General features: G+C 34.5%; 1 protein-coding gene across 1 annotated transcript in view; it reads left to right on the forward strand.

The window, feature by feature from the left end:
* Positions 1–16,411, forward strand: part of LOC136826325 (fibrocystin-L-like) — a 57,619-nt gene that overhangs the window by 20,211 nt on the left and 20,997 nt on the right. The window contains exons 27-44 of the mRNA XM_067083576.1: positions 887–1,068; positions 1,850–2,016; positions 2,664–2,902; positions 3,487–3,641; positions 4,809–5,093; positions 5,790–5,962; positions 6,788–6,857; positions 7,514–7,676; positions 8,040–8,275; positions 8,594–8,743; positions 8,921–9,145; positions 9,998–10,095; positions 11,246–11,352; positions 12,038–12,128; positions 13,658–13,833; positions 14,109–14,227; positions 15,001–15,151; positions 15,505–15,638. Of these exons, the coding sequence (XP_066939677.1) occupies positions 887–1,068; positions 1,850–2,016; positions 2,664–2,902; positions 3,487–3,641; positions 4,809–5,093; positions 5,790–5,962; positions 6,788–6,857; positions 7,514–7,676; positions 8,040–8,275; positions 8,594–8,743; positions 8,921–9,145; positions 9,998–10,095; positions 11,246–11,352; positions 12,038–12,128; positions 13,658–13,833; positions 14,109–14,227; positions 15,001–15,151; positions 15,505–15,638 (2,921 nt within the window). The remainder of the gene's footprint in view (positions 1–886; positions 1,069–1,849; positions 2,017–2,663; positions 2,903–3,486; positions 3,642–4,808; positions 5,094–5,789; positions 5,963–6,787; positions 6,858–7,513; positions 7,677–8,039; positions 8,276–8,593; positions 8,744–8,920; positions 9,146–9,997; positions 10,096–11,245; positions 11,353–12,037; positions 12,129–13,657; positions 13,834–14,108; positions 14,228–15,000; positions 15,152–15,504; positions 15,639–16,411) is intronic.

The following is a 16,411-nucleotide window of genomic DNA, read 5'->3' on the forward strand; positions in this document are numbered from 1 at the left end:
TCCACACTCCATTTTTCCTCATGAGTAATTATTTAGCCTTTCTCTTTCAAAGTTTGGAAATAGGATACAGGACTCTTTTATACTATTATTGCCCTTTATATTTTGGTTTTTAGTGGTCTCTGAAGTGTCCCTTTAGTTTTATTAAATATTTTCTGTAATATATTGCCAATCTTGTACTTGGATATTGCTTATTATTTGTGGTCCATTGTTATGTGTCATGAGAAAAGTTTTATAGATTAGTGGAAGTAAATTTGATTTTTAATGTAAGGTCCCATTTTTTTCCCAGTTCTTATATTATCTCCATAGATTTTTATTCATAGTTAGCAACGCCATCCTAATGGTGCTAGCCTTAGTATATGTCATAGTGAATGTTATTGTTATGATTGAACATACCATTAAAGTTGACAGCCTCAGCAGTACAAAGTGAAGATTCAGTTGGTAACTTTTCATATTTTTACCCTTGCTCATTAGCTCTGAAAAATGGAGATGATGGATGATAACAAATACAAGGATGAAGAGGCCAAATGAATTAAAAAATTGGGCTCTAATGAATTATATATGCTTTGAGAAGTGAAACTGTAAGCAGAAGATATTGTTGACCAATTCAAAATTTCAGTGGTATTTTCAGCCTAGAACTGGTTTTTCCACAATCCTTTAAATGTTTCAGTCGTTCCTATATTTTCATTCCAAGGATAGATGTGTATAAATATTTATTTGCAGGACAGGACACCATTTCATGCCTCTGTCATAAGCTCACATTCAGTGGCTTTGAGTTCATACTAACACTGCTTTTACATCACAGTGTTGATGTTTCTAATTGAATTACTGGCCATAATTATTAAAATCTCCACAATTTGTAACATAGAATAATTTTTGTTCTTGATAGGGGGTCATGTGATAGTAGATCCAGAGGCAACTGAGGAAATCATCTTAAGGGCAGAATATATCTTAATTGTTGACGGAGGATCTCTAAACATTGGCTCAGAGGAAGAACCTTTTACAGGCAAAGCAGTTATTGAGCTTTATGGAGATGCAAGATCTGTTGAATTGCCTAGTTATGGTGCAAAAGTAAGTTGTGCATAAACTTAATTAATCCAGTATGTGGTTTGCAAATTTAGCCTTGTTTATTTTTTCTGCCTGATAATTTTTCATTGAATTATACATGATTCACTTTTACAATTATTAGAGGTTAACAGCGTTATGTAACTTTTATCACTTTGTAAGGGTATGTGACACTGCTTGGAGACATGGTAACTTTAAAATTATTCACGATTTGTTACCAAGAGGAAAAGACAAAAAATGTCACAATAATAACTAAAGTATGTACAAACCCTTGCAAAATTAGGTCTCAGCATTTGCAGATTAATTGACAAACAAAAACATGAGTGGGAATTCAGCCATCCCTGGTTGTGATCTCACCAGTTTGAGTACTGTAGTGTGTTACACAGTTATTTATACTGAATCTTATGTGAAACATGTGAGTTAGTCTTGCATACTGCTTTTCCAATCCCTTTAGATGTTCATGTGTATCAATATAGTAGTATTATTTATTTTTATCGCAGGAATGCTTTAAAATCAGCAGTATTGTTTAAAAAAACAAGTTTTGACTTAGGAAAACCTATTTTTGGTAGTCGCTACTGAGTCCTCAAGGAGTTAACTTCCATGGTCTACCAGAGCACCATGGAGCTCTGGTAGACCATGGAGGGTAACTCTTGAGGACAAAACAAGCGACTACGCTATCAGAAAAACATTTATGTCACATTTATCTTATAATTGTGGGATTTCTTTATAGTACATAAGCTATCTTGAGAATAATTGAAATTTGTAATGATGTAAATTATTGATATAGGTTCTAGCAGTACGAAATGGAAGCCTCGATCTTCATGGCATTCACATTCCAATCACATGGACTCATTTGGCCACTACAGCTGCTAAGGGGTCATATGATATAACCTTAAAGCAACCAGTCACATGGAAGAAAGGCGATACCATTATCATAGCCACTACAGAAAAAAGGTAAAATGCTTTTACAGTACTGCATTGTGGATTTCATCTTTTAAGCAAGAGTTTGTAAACTCAAAACTAATGAGGGATAGAGTTAAGATCGTAGTCTCCATAACATGCTTTGATAACGTATTTTGTTAATATTGCCTGTACTTAATCACTTTTGAGACTGTACTTTTACATTTGTACAAAAATGCAGTTAAACATAGAGTCATTTAATTAAGCAAATCACAATGATGAGTTTCATTTGCCTATTGGGATGACAAGGAGTACAACACAAGTAGTAAATGTAAACCAAGATGACAATGTTAATTACAAGAATCAATAGTGGATTGATGAAATGGCAGCATTGTAGTTAAGTTCTTTGTACAAATATAAGATGTGGTGCAATGCTAGGGGATTTGATGTACAAATATAAGATGTGGTGCAATGCTAGGGGATTTGATGTACAAATATAAGATGTGGTGCAATGCTAGGGATTTGAGGTAACTTGATCTTTGTACCGAGCTTGAGCATATTGTTGGAAACTGAAATGTGAAAGGCAGTAGTAAACATTTTTCAGATATAACCGGTCTCAAGGTTTTAGCCATTTGTTATCACATTCAATTTTTGGATACTGTACTGCAGTTACCATGCCTGAAAAATGTTTTTATTTCCAGATTTTCCAATAACGAAAATGAGAAACACATCATAGACGAAGTATCAGCTGATGGCAGAACACTGACGCTTACTGAGCCGCTGAAATACGAACACATCTCCATTGAACAAACCCTCGGAGGACGAACTATTGAAACGAGGGCTGAAGTTGGTCTGCTTTCACGTAATATCAAAATTAGGGGTAACATCAACAAAGGTTTTAATGAAGTCATACAAGCTTGTGATGAAAATTGGGATCCAGGTAAGATGTGTTCCTTTAAAGTAAGCACTGTATTTTCATAGCAAATGCTGTTAACATGATAATTGTGATGTTTGTAGCTTAATTTTCATACTGCTTGGAATACTGCCATCCCACTCAGAGTTAAAATATTTCTGAAAATTAACACTCAGAGGTTGTATCAAAAATAGAGAGTTTAGGATGGGTAGCCTAATTAAGAATTGACAGATTTTGAGCTGGATCTGGATCTGGAGTGAGAATTTGTTTTCCATTTTGTTAATATTGAGAGACTGAATGACTTATTCCATTATTTCTTAATTTATACAATATGATATTTTCACTCTGTTGTAACAAGCAGTTGAGAATAAGAACATGATTTTAAAATAATAATTGTTTTGGAGTGCCCTGTAATTACGTAATTTGTTTACATTTTCATAATTTTACTTGAAAAAATAAACATTGAACTTGCCATCATTTCTACTTGAACGAATGAAAAGGAATATTTTGCTCTAATAACAAGGCTATGTATGATTAACTGGTGAAATACTTCATGATTTTAAGCGTTACTGTCAGTATTTTGTGAATGATGCTAATTCCTCTTGCTTCAGGCCAGTTTGCCACTCAGAGTTGCTTTAACGGAAGGTTTGGAGAAGAAATAGGAAGTGACCAGTTTGGTGCTACGGTGATGATATTCGGTAAATCAAAGGATTATGGTCTTGTGCATGGTCGTATTGAATATGTTGAGGTTACTGAAGCTGGACAGGTATGTTATTTGCGTACAGTAATTGCAACCATTTGTGTGATAAAACATGCCCATTCTCTTCATCTGATATTGCCTGTCTTCACAGCAGGATTATCTATAACATGGTCAGTGGATAAGCTGATTTGAGACTTGAGAAAGACTGTAGAACCTCAGAAAAAAAGTTCATTCCATAAACTAAGTTCCTATAGACATTAAAACATGTTGAAACCTTTATCATGTAGGCATTAAGTGAAATGAAACTGATAATTGGTTGGCCTGAATAGTGAAGTTGAAAGAAGGGCAGAAAGAGATTAGAGGGAATACTTGGACAAATAGGCTGATGATGGTGACAAAACTATGTATTTGTGAAGTAATATCCTTGGTTGAAAAGAAAAAGAGAAAAGTACTTGTCAGAGGGAGGGATGGGTCAATAATAAGATCAGAGGAAGAAGCAAGACACATTGATCCAAACATATTTGTGAGGTCATGAATAAGAGATACGAGGAGGATACTGTGATAGATATACTAGAATCTGAAGACCTGAATGTACGTACGAAGTCACGGTTTCACTGCAGAGGTAAGTTTTAGCTGAAACTGAAGCAATACCTTGTGCAGTATATTTACTAACTGTGCTTTCTAGTAGAATAAGGAATGGGGAAAGAAAGCTTGATGACTGGGAATTAGAATTCATAACAGAGGTACCTAAGAAAGGTGATGCATTAAATAATAGGGTGCTACGAGGATACGTTGTTTCACCTTTGGTTTTTGCCCTTCCTATAATTTTATGATAAAGGATAGAAAGTTTAAAGACGTGGAGATGATGCTCTGTTGGCCATTTTCTTCAGTGAATTTTTAACATCGCTAATGTAGATCATATTCATAAAATGGCAGCATTCATGAAATAATGAATTTTGATGATGGTAAATTTATAGAAGTTAAAACCTTGGATTTTAGAAAAAAAGTTATCAGATGAAGTGAGAGAGGTACCATAGTCATACAGTGTAACAGTCCTAGGAAATAGTACCACAAGTTGGCAGTGTATATGAAGAAAACCCATTCTCTTTATTGGTGTCTGTTATAATTTACATATTTATATCATTTGCAAATATGAAATGAGCAAAATGTTTATGAGTCAGATTGATACTGGATTTTTTGCCCGTAATAATCTCCTTTTCATTTCTTTCAAAGGCTTTCCAACTGGGTCGTTATCCTCTTCACTTCCACTTAGTTGGAAATGTGAATAGTTCTTACGTACGTGGTTGTGCTATACACCGCACATATAACCGAGCGGTTACAATACACGCTGCTGATTACCTTACTGTGGAGAGAAATGTGGCATTTGATAACATGGGACATGCCATCTTCACTGAAGATGGTAATGAAATGCACAACATTATTCAGTACAACCTTGCTATATACACCAGGACTTCAGCTTCGTTGTTGAATGTAGATGTGACACCATCTTCGTTTTGGGTAAGTTCTTTACAACTTGAGCTCAAATGTCTTTCAACTATTACGCAGTTCATTTTTAAAATTAATTTTACATGCCTAACTAAAGGTTGACTAAATTTCTATCATCAGTATAAGAATTGTCCCCTTAATTTCCTTAGTGTTTTAGAAACAAAGTGCTTTTACATTATCCAGCAATATTTTGTTGCTGATTTACCCTTACCTCCAAAAATTATGGTAATATAAGGGATGTCAAAGTACCAAGTCCAGACCCAAAGGACATTCTGTAACATTCCAAAGCTTGGACCAAGGTACCTTCCATATACATATTCACACTTGGGCCAGTGGTAAGTGAAGCTGGCTTCAGGTTAGACAACAGCTAGTCTAAACATGGAGTTCTATTACAGAATTTTTTTTTATAGTGATGCATATTCCATTCTACAAATTTTGATGTCTGGTAAAGAAGCATTTTATAGAGGCTAGTTTTAAATTCTCCTTTAAAGATTGCAGACATCATTTGTTTTGTTAGTAATTATTTCATTGTATTTATAGGTCTATTTTCAGAAGTCGGATAACTCTTTTTGTGTGTTTATTACCAGTTTTTCAGGCTTTGCTCTAATCTTCTTCTTTTTAACGTGCTTTTTTTCCCATTTGCTCTAATACAATTTAAAATTTTTTGAAAGGTGAAAATGAACCCTGAAATAATTTTTGCCCTTTCAGGTAGTGAACCCAAATAATATAGTGAGGCACAATGCTGCTGCAGGAGGAACACATTTTGGTTATTGGTATCGCTTAGAAAGATATCCCTCTGGACCTTCAGCAACAAATACTTACTGTCAGAATAATGAGGTGATGGGAAGGTTCTACAACAATACTGCACACTCCATCGGCAGGTAATTACTTGGATATGTTCTGATCTTTACCTGAAGTACATTAGTGTGCTTGAATTTTTATTTTGAAAAATTTCATACCTTTTCCTGTGATAAGCTCTTTTTCTGAGGACTAAAACAAACTAAAAAAAAAGACATACCATAAAATCCAGAATATAATGAGTGATTCTTTGCCTTATTATTCCAAGAGAACTGTCACTTCTGACTATGTTCGTCATCTGTTGTGGCTTGTTAGAAAGTATTACTTCTCTTGAGACAATACCTATGTACTGTAGAACATGCACAGTGAAGTTTATTTAAATGCCCAGGGATTTATGTGGTTTTGAATAAGTGAGAATTAAATTCTTCATCCCAATGATAAATCCCTACCTTGATTCAACATTAGTCTCACGCATTTCATTTGTGAAAAATATGTCAGTGGTTTTAAGTTGATGGTATGTATAGAAGTATGCTCAGATCTTACGTGAAATTTTATAATTAGACTAGTATATGTGGAGTTCTGAAGGCAGTTCTCGTGATATATAATTTCAACTGTAAAATGACCGTGCTCTGTCGGCCTTTAGTTCCCACACTGAAGTTCATCCCAAGTTATCCTTTTAATTACTTGTACGTTAATTTGCCAAAGTTGTCATGTAAATCTTTACTTTTGTTCATGTTATGCCATGCATTTCTCACATACACCTCCAGGTTGCTGTAAGAAAGAGTGTTTTAGATATCCAGGATTGTGTTTTGTACGAAAACTATATTTATATTATTGAGAGAGTAACCAGGATTCTAAATGATTGCAGCATGTGTGTACTTAATTTTTTTTTTTTTATTTAAATTCAGGTATGGTTTATGGATTTTTTCAATGGATGGCTACTTTCCCAAAACTGGCGTTTGTGGAGGCAGTAACCTGGTTAGTGAGACCTTGTTATTTGTTCAGTGCAATGGTGTATAGAATAGTGTACGATTTGTGTGATTCATAATTGCTTCACTTTATTTAGTCAAGAAAACGTTTTGTACTTTGAGAAGTATATGATTTTTTCTACAGATGCAAATTACAGTTGATCTTTAATAATCAGCATCATCATTAGGTGCCTGCTTTTATATCTTCAGTCTGCCTAAATTCTCCCTGCTTCAAGTTTTTATAAGAACCTTTTCCTAGGAATTTTGGAGCTTCCTAGGTTTTTTGCCAATAAATCTACTCTTTTTCTGACTAACTGCTCCTTTCCCTTCCTCATCACTTTCCTAAATCATCCAGTCTTTGAAATCTTAGTGTAGTTTCCAGCTTCTGGACACTATTTCTCTCATCAGCTTTGTTAATCAGTACTCTGGAAAGCCAAGGGTCTTAGCATTATGTAGTAACACCAGCTCAAAATCTCATTTTCTATCAAGTAGTGAAGGCCTGATGTGTGAATGGATGCTGTTAACACTAGTCCACTTTAAATTAGTTGTGCAGCTTTTTCTCTTAGTTCCTCCTCCCTTTACTTGATGGTTATTTTTCCTGAATTTTAAGACAGTTAAACTCTTTTCATTCTTGGATTAAGATGTATTCTCTTATCACTGTTCAAGGTGGCTGCCTGGCATGATTTCACAGTATGGCATTGTGACCGAGGAGCTGAAGTGGTCTTAGGCGGAGCATTACAATTTCACAATTTTGTAGCTCTAGACAATGAGCACGCTGGTCTAGAGATGGTTAAGGTATCAGGAGGATTTGGAGAAAATAACGGACCAGGCAAGTACGGTAATTTTTGTCACATAACTCCATACAAATTGATGTTTGCATAATCAAATGATTTTTACTTTGCAGAATGACAGATGACAGTCTTAACTATCGTTTATCTTGTACATTTAAGTATTTTGATGTTACCCTTAATGTTGATATCAGATATTAACTGTTGTTACATCTTTGCAAAAATTTACACTTCTCCAACAACCATGTACATTGTGCAGTATGAGTATTTTTATCAAAAGGTTTGGCAAGTTTTTTTATTGATCAATTTATTCCATATAAGATATGTTGAGACTAAACATTCTAATGTAAATAAGCCATAATACTGACAAGACTCATTCTTTTTAAACAAATGGAAACAAAAAGGAATCTTCAATTCACTTGTTGTGGGACACTCCCAGTTATCGCCCGAAGGGTGCAGCGGCGATACAAGTGGTATTATTGCTCCAAAGCAGTACATCTTCAGCATATCAAATACGACCTTTGTTAATTTTGATAGTGGAAGTTGTGCAGCTCTTTCTGGATGTTCACAGTGTAAGCCCTTCCAAGGAGGTTTCAGAGTGCAAGTGAAAGAGCTTGTGTTTGAAAACGCTCCAAATAAGGTACTGTTACTTTCTTTTACAGTATTTTAATGAGATTAACCTTTTTAAAAGGTACTTTTTTTTAGAGACTTTCAAGGTGCTTAAGCATAACTGTTAAGATGTCTCTGTTTGTTGTACAAAATTTTAATAAAACACTATAATCACATATTCTTAGCATGCTATATGATGGTTATCATTTGCATATAATATTATAATATCACCTTGTACAGTATTCGTATGCTTTATTGTTTGTTAAATCTGCTTTAATTAATCATCTATTAGGTACCCTATTTCAGTATTATCAGATGTTTAATGTTTAGGCTTCTATCAATTTTACAGCTAAAATTCTTATGGGAACATGAGACAATCTGGATTGATGCAGATGGGTCACTGTCAGGGGTGGCTGAAAACGTTGTTGTGCCTTCAATGGGCATCTTGCCAACAGACACTTGTCAGAAGGATGTACAGGCATTTTCTGTCAATTCAGAAGTAAGTTTCGTAATGATTAGAATCATTGAAAGCTAATTTAATATTGTGGTCTTGGACACTGGGAATGTACAGGCTATTTTATTTTTGTTATTATGCATATGGAGAAGACTGTATGTCAGATTATTACTTTTTGGTTTTATTTCCTTGAAAACTAAGCCAACACTTACAAATTTCTAGGCAAAAGGATCTGTATGTTCACCTCCAATGAAGTTCATGAGAATGCATTTGCCAGTGAGTTCAGTCCAACCAAAATCTTTGGAAGGCAGAGACTTAATTGTGACAACTGCCCAAGGAAATACAAGTATTCCCTTCCGTGTCAAGAGACTAGAGAGGGGTCCTGGCTGGATGGGAATTTTCTACAGTGGAGCTACTTTCAAATGGGCATTTGATTATTCAGAACAGGTTTGTATTGGATAATTTTAACACATGGAAATTCTGGTACTATTGCAGCTACCCTTGAAATGATCAAGAGTTTAAAATCTGACTAAGACTCTTATTTCATAATTATAGACTTTAACTTCTGTCCACTAATGATGAATTCAAATTCTTTACATAATATAGCACATTATATGTTTTTAGGAATATGAAAAGCATGAATGCATTTAGGAAACATATAAGTTGTTTAGTTGTTCAAACCAGGTGCAATATGTCTGATATCTCAGTCTATAATTCTGGATTTAAGGAATTCAGTCATTGTTTTATGGACACATAGGAAAGAAAACTAAGCCAACAAAATTGAAAGAAATGCTGAGAGTACAGTTTGAATTGATGTTGGTAAAATGAAAAGCTGTAGCTTGTTGCTTACTGATTGCAGATTGCATGATAGTAACTCTCAAGAGGTATAGAAAAAAATTGTCTTTGATATCAAGTAGCATCTGAGTGTTTAAATTGTCAAGTCAAAATTATTTCTTGCTCTGAGCCATAATTGCCTTACTTTGATATTACAGTATAGGTCATGGTAGTCCTATGCCTTGAGATTTTTGGCTTGGCAAAGGACAGGCTGTTTACTGGACACTAATCAGATGAGCATCAGTGTTTTTTTTACTGAGAATAAAATTTTTACCTGGCAGTGTTAGTTGATATTCTCCTCCTTTAAAATGGGTCATGTCACCTAATACATAGTCCATGGATATTTTTTATTATGCAGGGTGGAAAAGTAATCAATTAATAATGTGATAATAATGGAACATATGCAATATGTATATATAAAGCTCATTGTAATTGTCATTTTATTACTGTGTTTTTGTTTTGCAGATAACAAACTTGTCATATACTGCATACACTGATAACCTTGAGTCTGGGGACTATTATTATGTGGAGCATAAGTTCATTCAAACACCAGATGGATTTGGGTATGTACTTATGTCAGTCATTGAGGCTCAAAAGTAATACTTGTTAGCAAAGTATGTAGATGGTGAGCAATTTTGCATTTGTACTTTCCCAGGTTGCCAAGATTCTGGGATGTGAGGTATTGTAAACAGTTAATTGTGACAGAAGGTCAATTGTTCTCTTTTGTAAAAGAATTTTTAACCCACATACATTCATGAAATCGAATTAGCTAACGTAAATGGAAGATGCTCAAAGAGGTGGGTTGGGGTGAGGTAGTGTTAGGCTGCACCTCAGGTACTTCATTTTCCTTTCCCTCCCAAATTCTTCCTCAAAACTCTAGTCTCATCTGGTACAGTAGAGGATAGTTCTTCAAGGCAATCACCATTCTGTGTATTAGTTTAAAAAGCATGATTGGTGTCCAGTTCTCTAAGAGTGGTGAATGCAATTGTACATGAATACTGTACTAAAAATAAAACTTGACGGCCTTTATTTCACCTAAACCACTGGATGGGCCAGACTAATAATTACAGAAATAACCACAAACAGAAAATTACAAATTTGACTCAGATGCTGTTGGCATTTTATGGGAATTCACAAAAATTTCCATTTATTGAAATATCAAGTTGAAACTGTAATTTATCCCAAAAAATGATCCCTTTGATTTCATTGGCGAATGGCTCAGCCTCACCGGCCACTTATGTCTGGGGCCATTCCACTTTCTGTATCGCCCACTTTCAGTGCTCTTAGTATCATTTGCTTTCCAAGTTCTTTCACATATTTTTTTGTTGTCTTCTTGTGTTTCTACTAATCCTAATCAATTTGAGTGTCCTTGTGCACACACACTTGAAGTTAATTAGGCTTATTCAGAACTATTTGAATTGTTTAATGCTTTTTTTTGAGTCCCTTATACTGTACCTAACAGGGAAATTTAAGTCTCCTTATTTGTCTGTGTTTAGCACTGGCTGTTGTCAGGACATTGACTAAGTTTGAGCTTAATCACCTAATAGGTGGAGAACCAGTAGTTTTTTTTACTGTTGTGCAAAGAGGTTTTAAAATCTTGATTTTGCTAAATTTAAATAATTTTCCAATTAAAGCCCTGCATGTTTGATTTCACAAGTATTATGACAGTACAACTGAAAATTAATACATATTTTGTTATTTTATATTTAATAGGACTAGAGGTACAGAGAAAAATAGTTCACTTAGTATGCCAGATCCAGCAACAGGGGTACTTGGAGATTTTTACTGGGATGAGGCAGCTAAAACCATGACATACCTTGGTAAGTTATTTAGTATTCAACACTGTAATGGATAGATCAGTTTTAGAATGATTCTCTCTCTCTCTCTCTCTCTCTCTCTCTCTCTCTCTCTCTCTCTCTCTCTCTCTCTCTCTCTCTCTCTCTCTCTCTCTCTCTCTCTCTCTCTCTCTCTCTAGTTATGCATAATTAAGCCTCAGTAATGGTTCTGTACTGAATTACTGAAATGTACTGTATAGTGTTTTATTGCTAACTTCAAAGCCTAAGGTTTATTTGTACTGTGATTTTGTGTCTCCTTTCTCTTTCCCATAACCTCCATTTGGTTGCTGAAAATGGGGTAAATGGACGAAATAATTACCTATAAAGGTGGTGGTTGACACAGGCAGGAAATTGCCATAAATGCTGCATATTGGTCACTCTTCAATGAAAAATGTTATTGAAGACTGTACATGATTCATTTTAAGCAAACAAATGTTCCTCCAGTTTAATTTCTAGCTTGGCAGCCATTTACTAAGACTGCTACCAGTTAAGGACATTTTGCATTTTACTGAACCATTTCTGCAACGATGCTTTGTGAAGGCTATTGATGCACTTAAAACAATTGACATGAATCATGTTTAAAAATCATTTATTTGCAATGTAACTTTACTCTTCAGTTCATCCCGTGATAATCTTGTACAGAATTACAGTGCCTCATATTTCATTACAGTCACAAGAAAAACTTCAAGAAGAAAGCACAGGACTGTATTTGATAATCGTCCAACAGGAAGTCAGAGGAATATTAAGTTTGATGTTTATAGGTAAGTGAGCTTATATTTTGCTCTCAAGTTCAGTTATTTTCACATATAATTTTATGACTGAAGCCAAACAAAACTGTTGAATTTAAATAACAGTCACAGAATTATAGTAGAATTTTTTAGTGTTTATATTTTTTTAGTCTTGACAATCTGGATAATGAGCTTGCAGATACTGTGGGATACATTTAGGTGTTGACTCTCTAGCATGCATCAGATGTATGACAGAGCCACAAGAGGTGCTCAGGATTAGAGACCATAGAAAAGGTAAAAAGATCATTTGCCTTAGGAGATATATTGGAGTATATGTAGGTATTCAGAGGGTAATAAGAAATGTTATGAAGAGGGAGAGAGATTGCTAAACTACAGTACTGTACTCTTAGTTAAGAATACCCCATTAACATATAATGCATTTTTTTCATCATGGTATAAGGCATGTGGAACTCTGAACAGCAGAGACACAAGCACATAAAGGTAAAATTTGAGAGGTTCTGACGAGGTGTGATAATAGAATACACGCAATAAGTTCGTGGCTCTTTTGCAGTGGGAAGGTCATATTGCAGTTGAGGAAACTACAGAGAGAGGTGGTGTCCAAGGGACAAAAAGTAGACCATCTCAAGGATTTAGAATGGTTTGTACATGTGACAAGGAGTGAGGAGTTGATGGTCAGGAAGAAATATAATAGATATGGAAGTAGCCCAGAAAATAGCAAAAAAGGGAATAGATGAAATAAAAAATCAGATTTGAATAAAAGTAGAAAGTGCATGAAACAAAAGACACCTAGCCCTATAAAGGGAAAGCTAATGTGAAAATATTAATAGTGATAATGATGATGATGATAGTAAGGACCATCAACAGTATCAGGTAGGAAATTGCCATAAATTACTCATCTATTGCTAAAGATTTTTCAGTGGTAAACATGTTTGTCTCAAGCAGTGATTGTTGGTCTACCTTGTATGATACAGATATAGTTCTCCACTATTTTATCAGTTATAAAAATATGATCTGTTTTAGGTGATTTAGAGTTTTAGATAAAGCTTTCCTTTCTTACGTACATCTGGCCTGCCCATTAAGATTTTAAGAAACTAAAACTTTTCACTGGGTCTTAAAACTAAGTACTTAGCTTGACTCATGTTAAGAGGGTGAACACAATTTCTGGAGCGCAACCTGGTGGCTAGTAAACTCTTGGCAGACCAGAGTGTAATGAAGATGGCCAAAACAGGCTGTTGCCACATCTGTGCAAGTGAGACGTAGAGCCTAGGTAGTTTTTATAGGATAGGACCAAAGATAGAGCCCTCTTGTCCTGAGTCCTTTGTATTCTATCACTGTGCCAACAAGCACTATTCTGGCTGAGGGCAACTGTAAGAGAATTCTTTGTAATTGGTTGGTCTGTACTATAACTTCTGTAGTTTAACATAATGGAAGCACTCTTGACAGTGGCATTTCTAGAAACAAAATTTTTATGAAGAATTATATATAGTTTATTTTTTTATAACCATCCTGTTGACCAAAATAATTTACTTTATTTTGTGTAGATGCTTTTATGATGGTTGTGTAGCTCCAACTGGACCCCCACCAGGCATGCCAGAAGTAACTTGGAAGTGGTCGGACATCAACACATGGAAGGAAGTTCCTGTTGGGACAGGGGGCCATCCAACAGAATCAGTATTCTATCTACCTACTGTAGGAGAGAGCATCACAGTACCTGCAGGTAATTAAGAATTCGTGATGATGCTGCATATTACTGCACTATATTCTGTGAAAATTTTCCTTCAGATTCACTTTAATTAAAATCCCTTATTTGATATACTGTACCTATTTTATGTAATACTGTATAACAAAAATAGGTACTCTTTAGTAATGCTGTGCATGAATCACATGGCACTATAATAAATTTTAAATAGTTCTTTTTCTTTTCTCATCATTCTCATTTTCCAATTGTAAGTAGTTTTTATTATGTAAATTCATTCTTGCACCAACTTACAGGAATGCGTTTAATTGTGGACACCGTCACACCTCCTCTTGGACGTGTTTATGTTTATGGCACTCTAGAATTTGAAGATAGTATGAACCACAGATTTGAGTGCACTATTATGTATATTAAGGTAAGAGGTTGAATCTTTTTCATATCAACCATATTTTCATTGGCAACTGGAATATTTATCATACCAAAGAGATCAGTGGTTACAACTTTATCTTTGGCTGCTTTACGTGGGGAGCCTTGGCTTTAAAGTACAAAAAATCTTATAGAGTAAATAAGATATGCCTATTCATAAAGTTAAGTTGTTCTTATAAGGATACAAATCAAAGAAAGCATTTTAGTTAGAGAATATCTTTTGTATGCAGCAAGCCCCATCCTGGTTTCTTTCTGCAGTTTATCTTCACTAACAATTACAATTAGTTCTTACATAAAAAAAATGTGTTTCACAACAAACTCATCAGTCATGTAGATACCAGATTGCAGTTTAGGTGTTAGGTCAAGCAGTGAAAAGATTCTTAGCTTTTGCAAAGATTCAGTGGATCTTCTAAAGCACTTTGCAATAGAATGGGAACCAAGCGTCCAAGACATTTTCATGGGGAACTGAAAGTAGCTGAACACTGGGAGAGTCAAGCAAGATGTTTGCGGTTATGTCAGGAAGACAATGTGATCAAGTTGAGGGGAAGAAGCTTGTAATCATGTATAACTGAGTGCCGTTAGGATTTAAGTAAGGAACTAAAGAAAAATAAGATTTTGTATGATTTATTGCTTTCGTTGCTGTATGTAAATATGATTTTTTTTTTTGCTGTGGCTGAGAACATTTCTCTTAATTAAGTCAACCCATACCATATATCCAATCTTACCATGGAGCATATATCACTGGATAATTTTTTCTTGCAGGGTGGAAGAGTTATTGCTGGAGAGACAGAGTCTGCACCTTTTAATTATACACTCAATATAATTTTGAGAGGCACAACAAATCCTTCTGACCCTGATAATGAAGAATTTCTCATGCCCTATGGCATTCCCACTTTGGGATGGAAAGCTATTGGTAATTACAGTTTTATATTGAAGAAAAAATTTATCTGCATTTTATTATTATTATTATTAAATTCAGAAATATGGTTATTTTAATTACTACTCATGAATATGATTAAATTGGTTTGCATTGACACATCCATAGTCCATATTTTAAAATAATAACATCTTTTATTTGCTGTCAGTAAGGTAATCAGCAGACCAATGTATTATGGTTTAATAGCGATGTTTTTACATTTTCATCCAAAGTGTATTTTTTTGTGAAAATAACCATTCTTGTACAGATAATTAGATGACATTTTAGAGCCCTGCTTTGGATTTTATGTGTGATTTCAACACAGGCCTTATCTGTTCCAATGTCAACAGGAGTTTTTGGACTACTGAGTCTTCATGGCCAAGGGCCTGCTCACTCTTGGATCAAATTAGGTTCTACTGCATCTGCTGGAGATAATCAGATCACTCTAAGCCAGGCTCCAGATTTGCAGTGGCTGAACAAAGAAGTAAATACATTATTTTGAACGGAAATTACCATTTTTTTTTTTTATTCTTTGAATGGTAGATAGACTGGATACTTAGCAGAAAAAAATGATTGGTGTACTAAAAGTTAGAAGTTCTTTCATTGAAATTTTTTTTTTTTATCCAGTGATGCTTTTAAAAAAAATTTGTCCATTAACATTTTATGATATCATTGTCCATTAACATTTTGTGAAGCATTGGCAAAAGTTGTGTTGAACCAGTTATAATTAGATACTTACTGTTTTGTACTTATTTTAACAAATATATACAGTATGTAATTCATTTCCCTCTGAATTGGATTAAATACAGTACAGTACATTAAGTACCAACTTTATGTGATCTCTGATTGGATAAGCATGGCTTTGGAGGAGCTTGGGTTCACTTGCCATCCATCTAGGTAGCTTATAGTTTTAGTAAAAGTGATAAATTTTTAATCCCTCAAACAATGAATAATTTTCAAAAATTTTCATTTCTTGGATACAAATAAATTACTTTTATACAACGTATCCATTCTCTTAAACCTCTCTGATTAGTATATATTTTAACCTTAGGGTCTTTGGCTTGCAGGATAGAACTTGTCTCAGTGCGACAGGGAAGGTTTCTCCCATTTTCTAACTTTTGATGACATGAACAACTGTTGGATTTGCCATTGTGTCATTGATATAATTTCTTAGAGTGTTTTGATTATGAGAAGTGGTTGAAGAGGATTCTTTATCATGATAATTTACCTACCTGTAGGAAAATTTTACTCTCTTTT

Source organism: Macrobrachium rosenbergii, chromosome 40 (genome assembly GCF_040412425.1).
Source record: "Macrobrachium rosenbergii isolate ZJJX-2024 chromosome 40, ASM4041242v1, whole genome shotgun sequence".
Taxonomy (NCBI): domain Eukaryota; kingdom Metazoa; phylum Arthropoda; class Malacostraca; order Decapoda; family Palaemonidae; genus Macrobrachium; species Macrobrachium rosenbergii.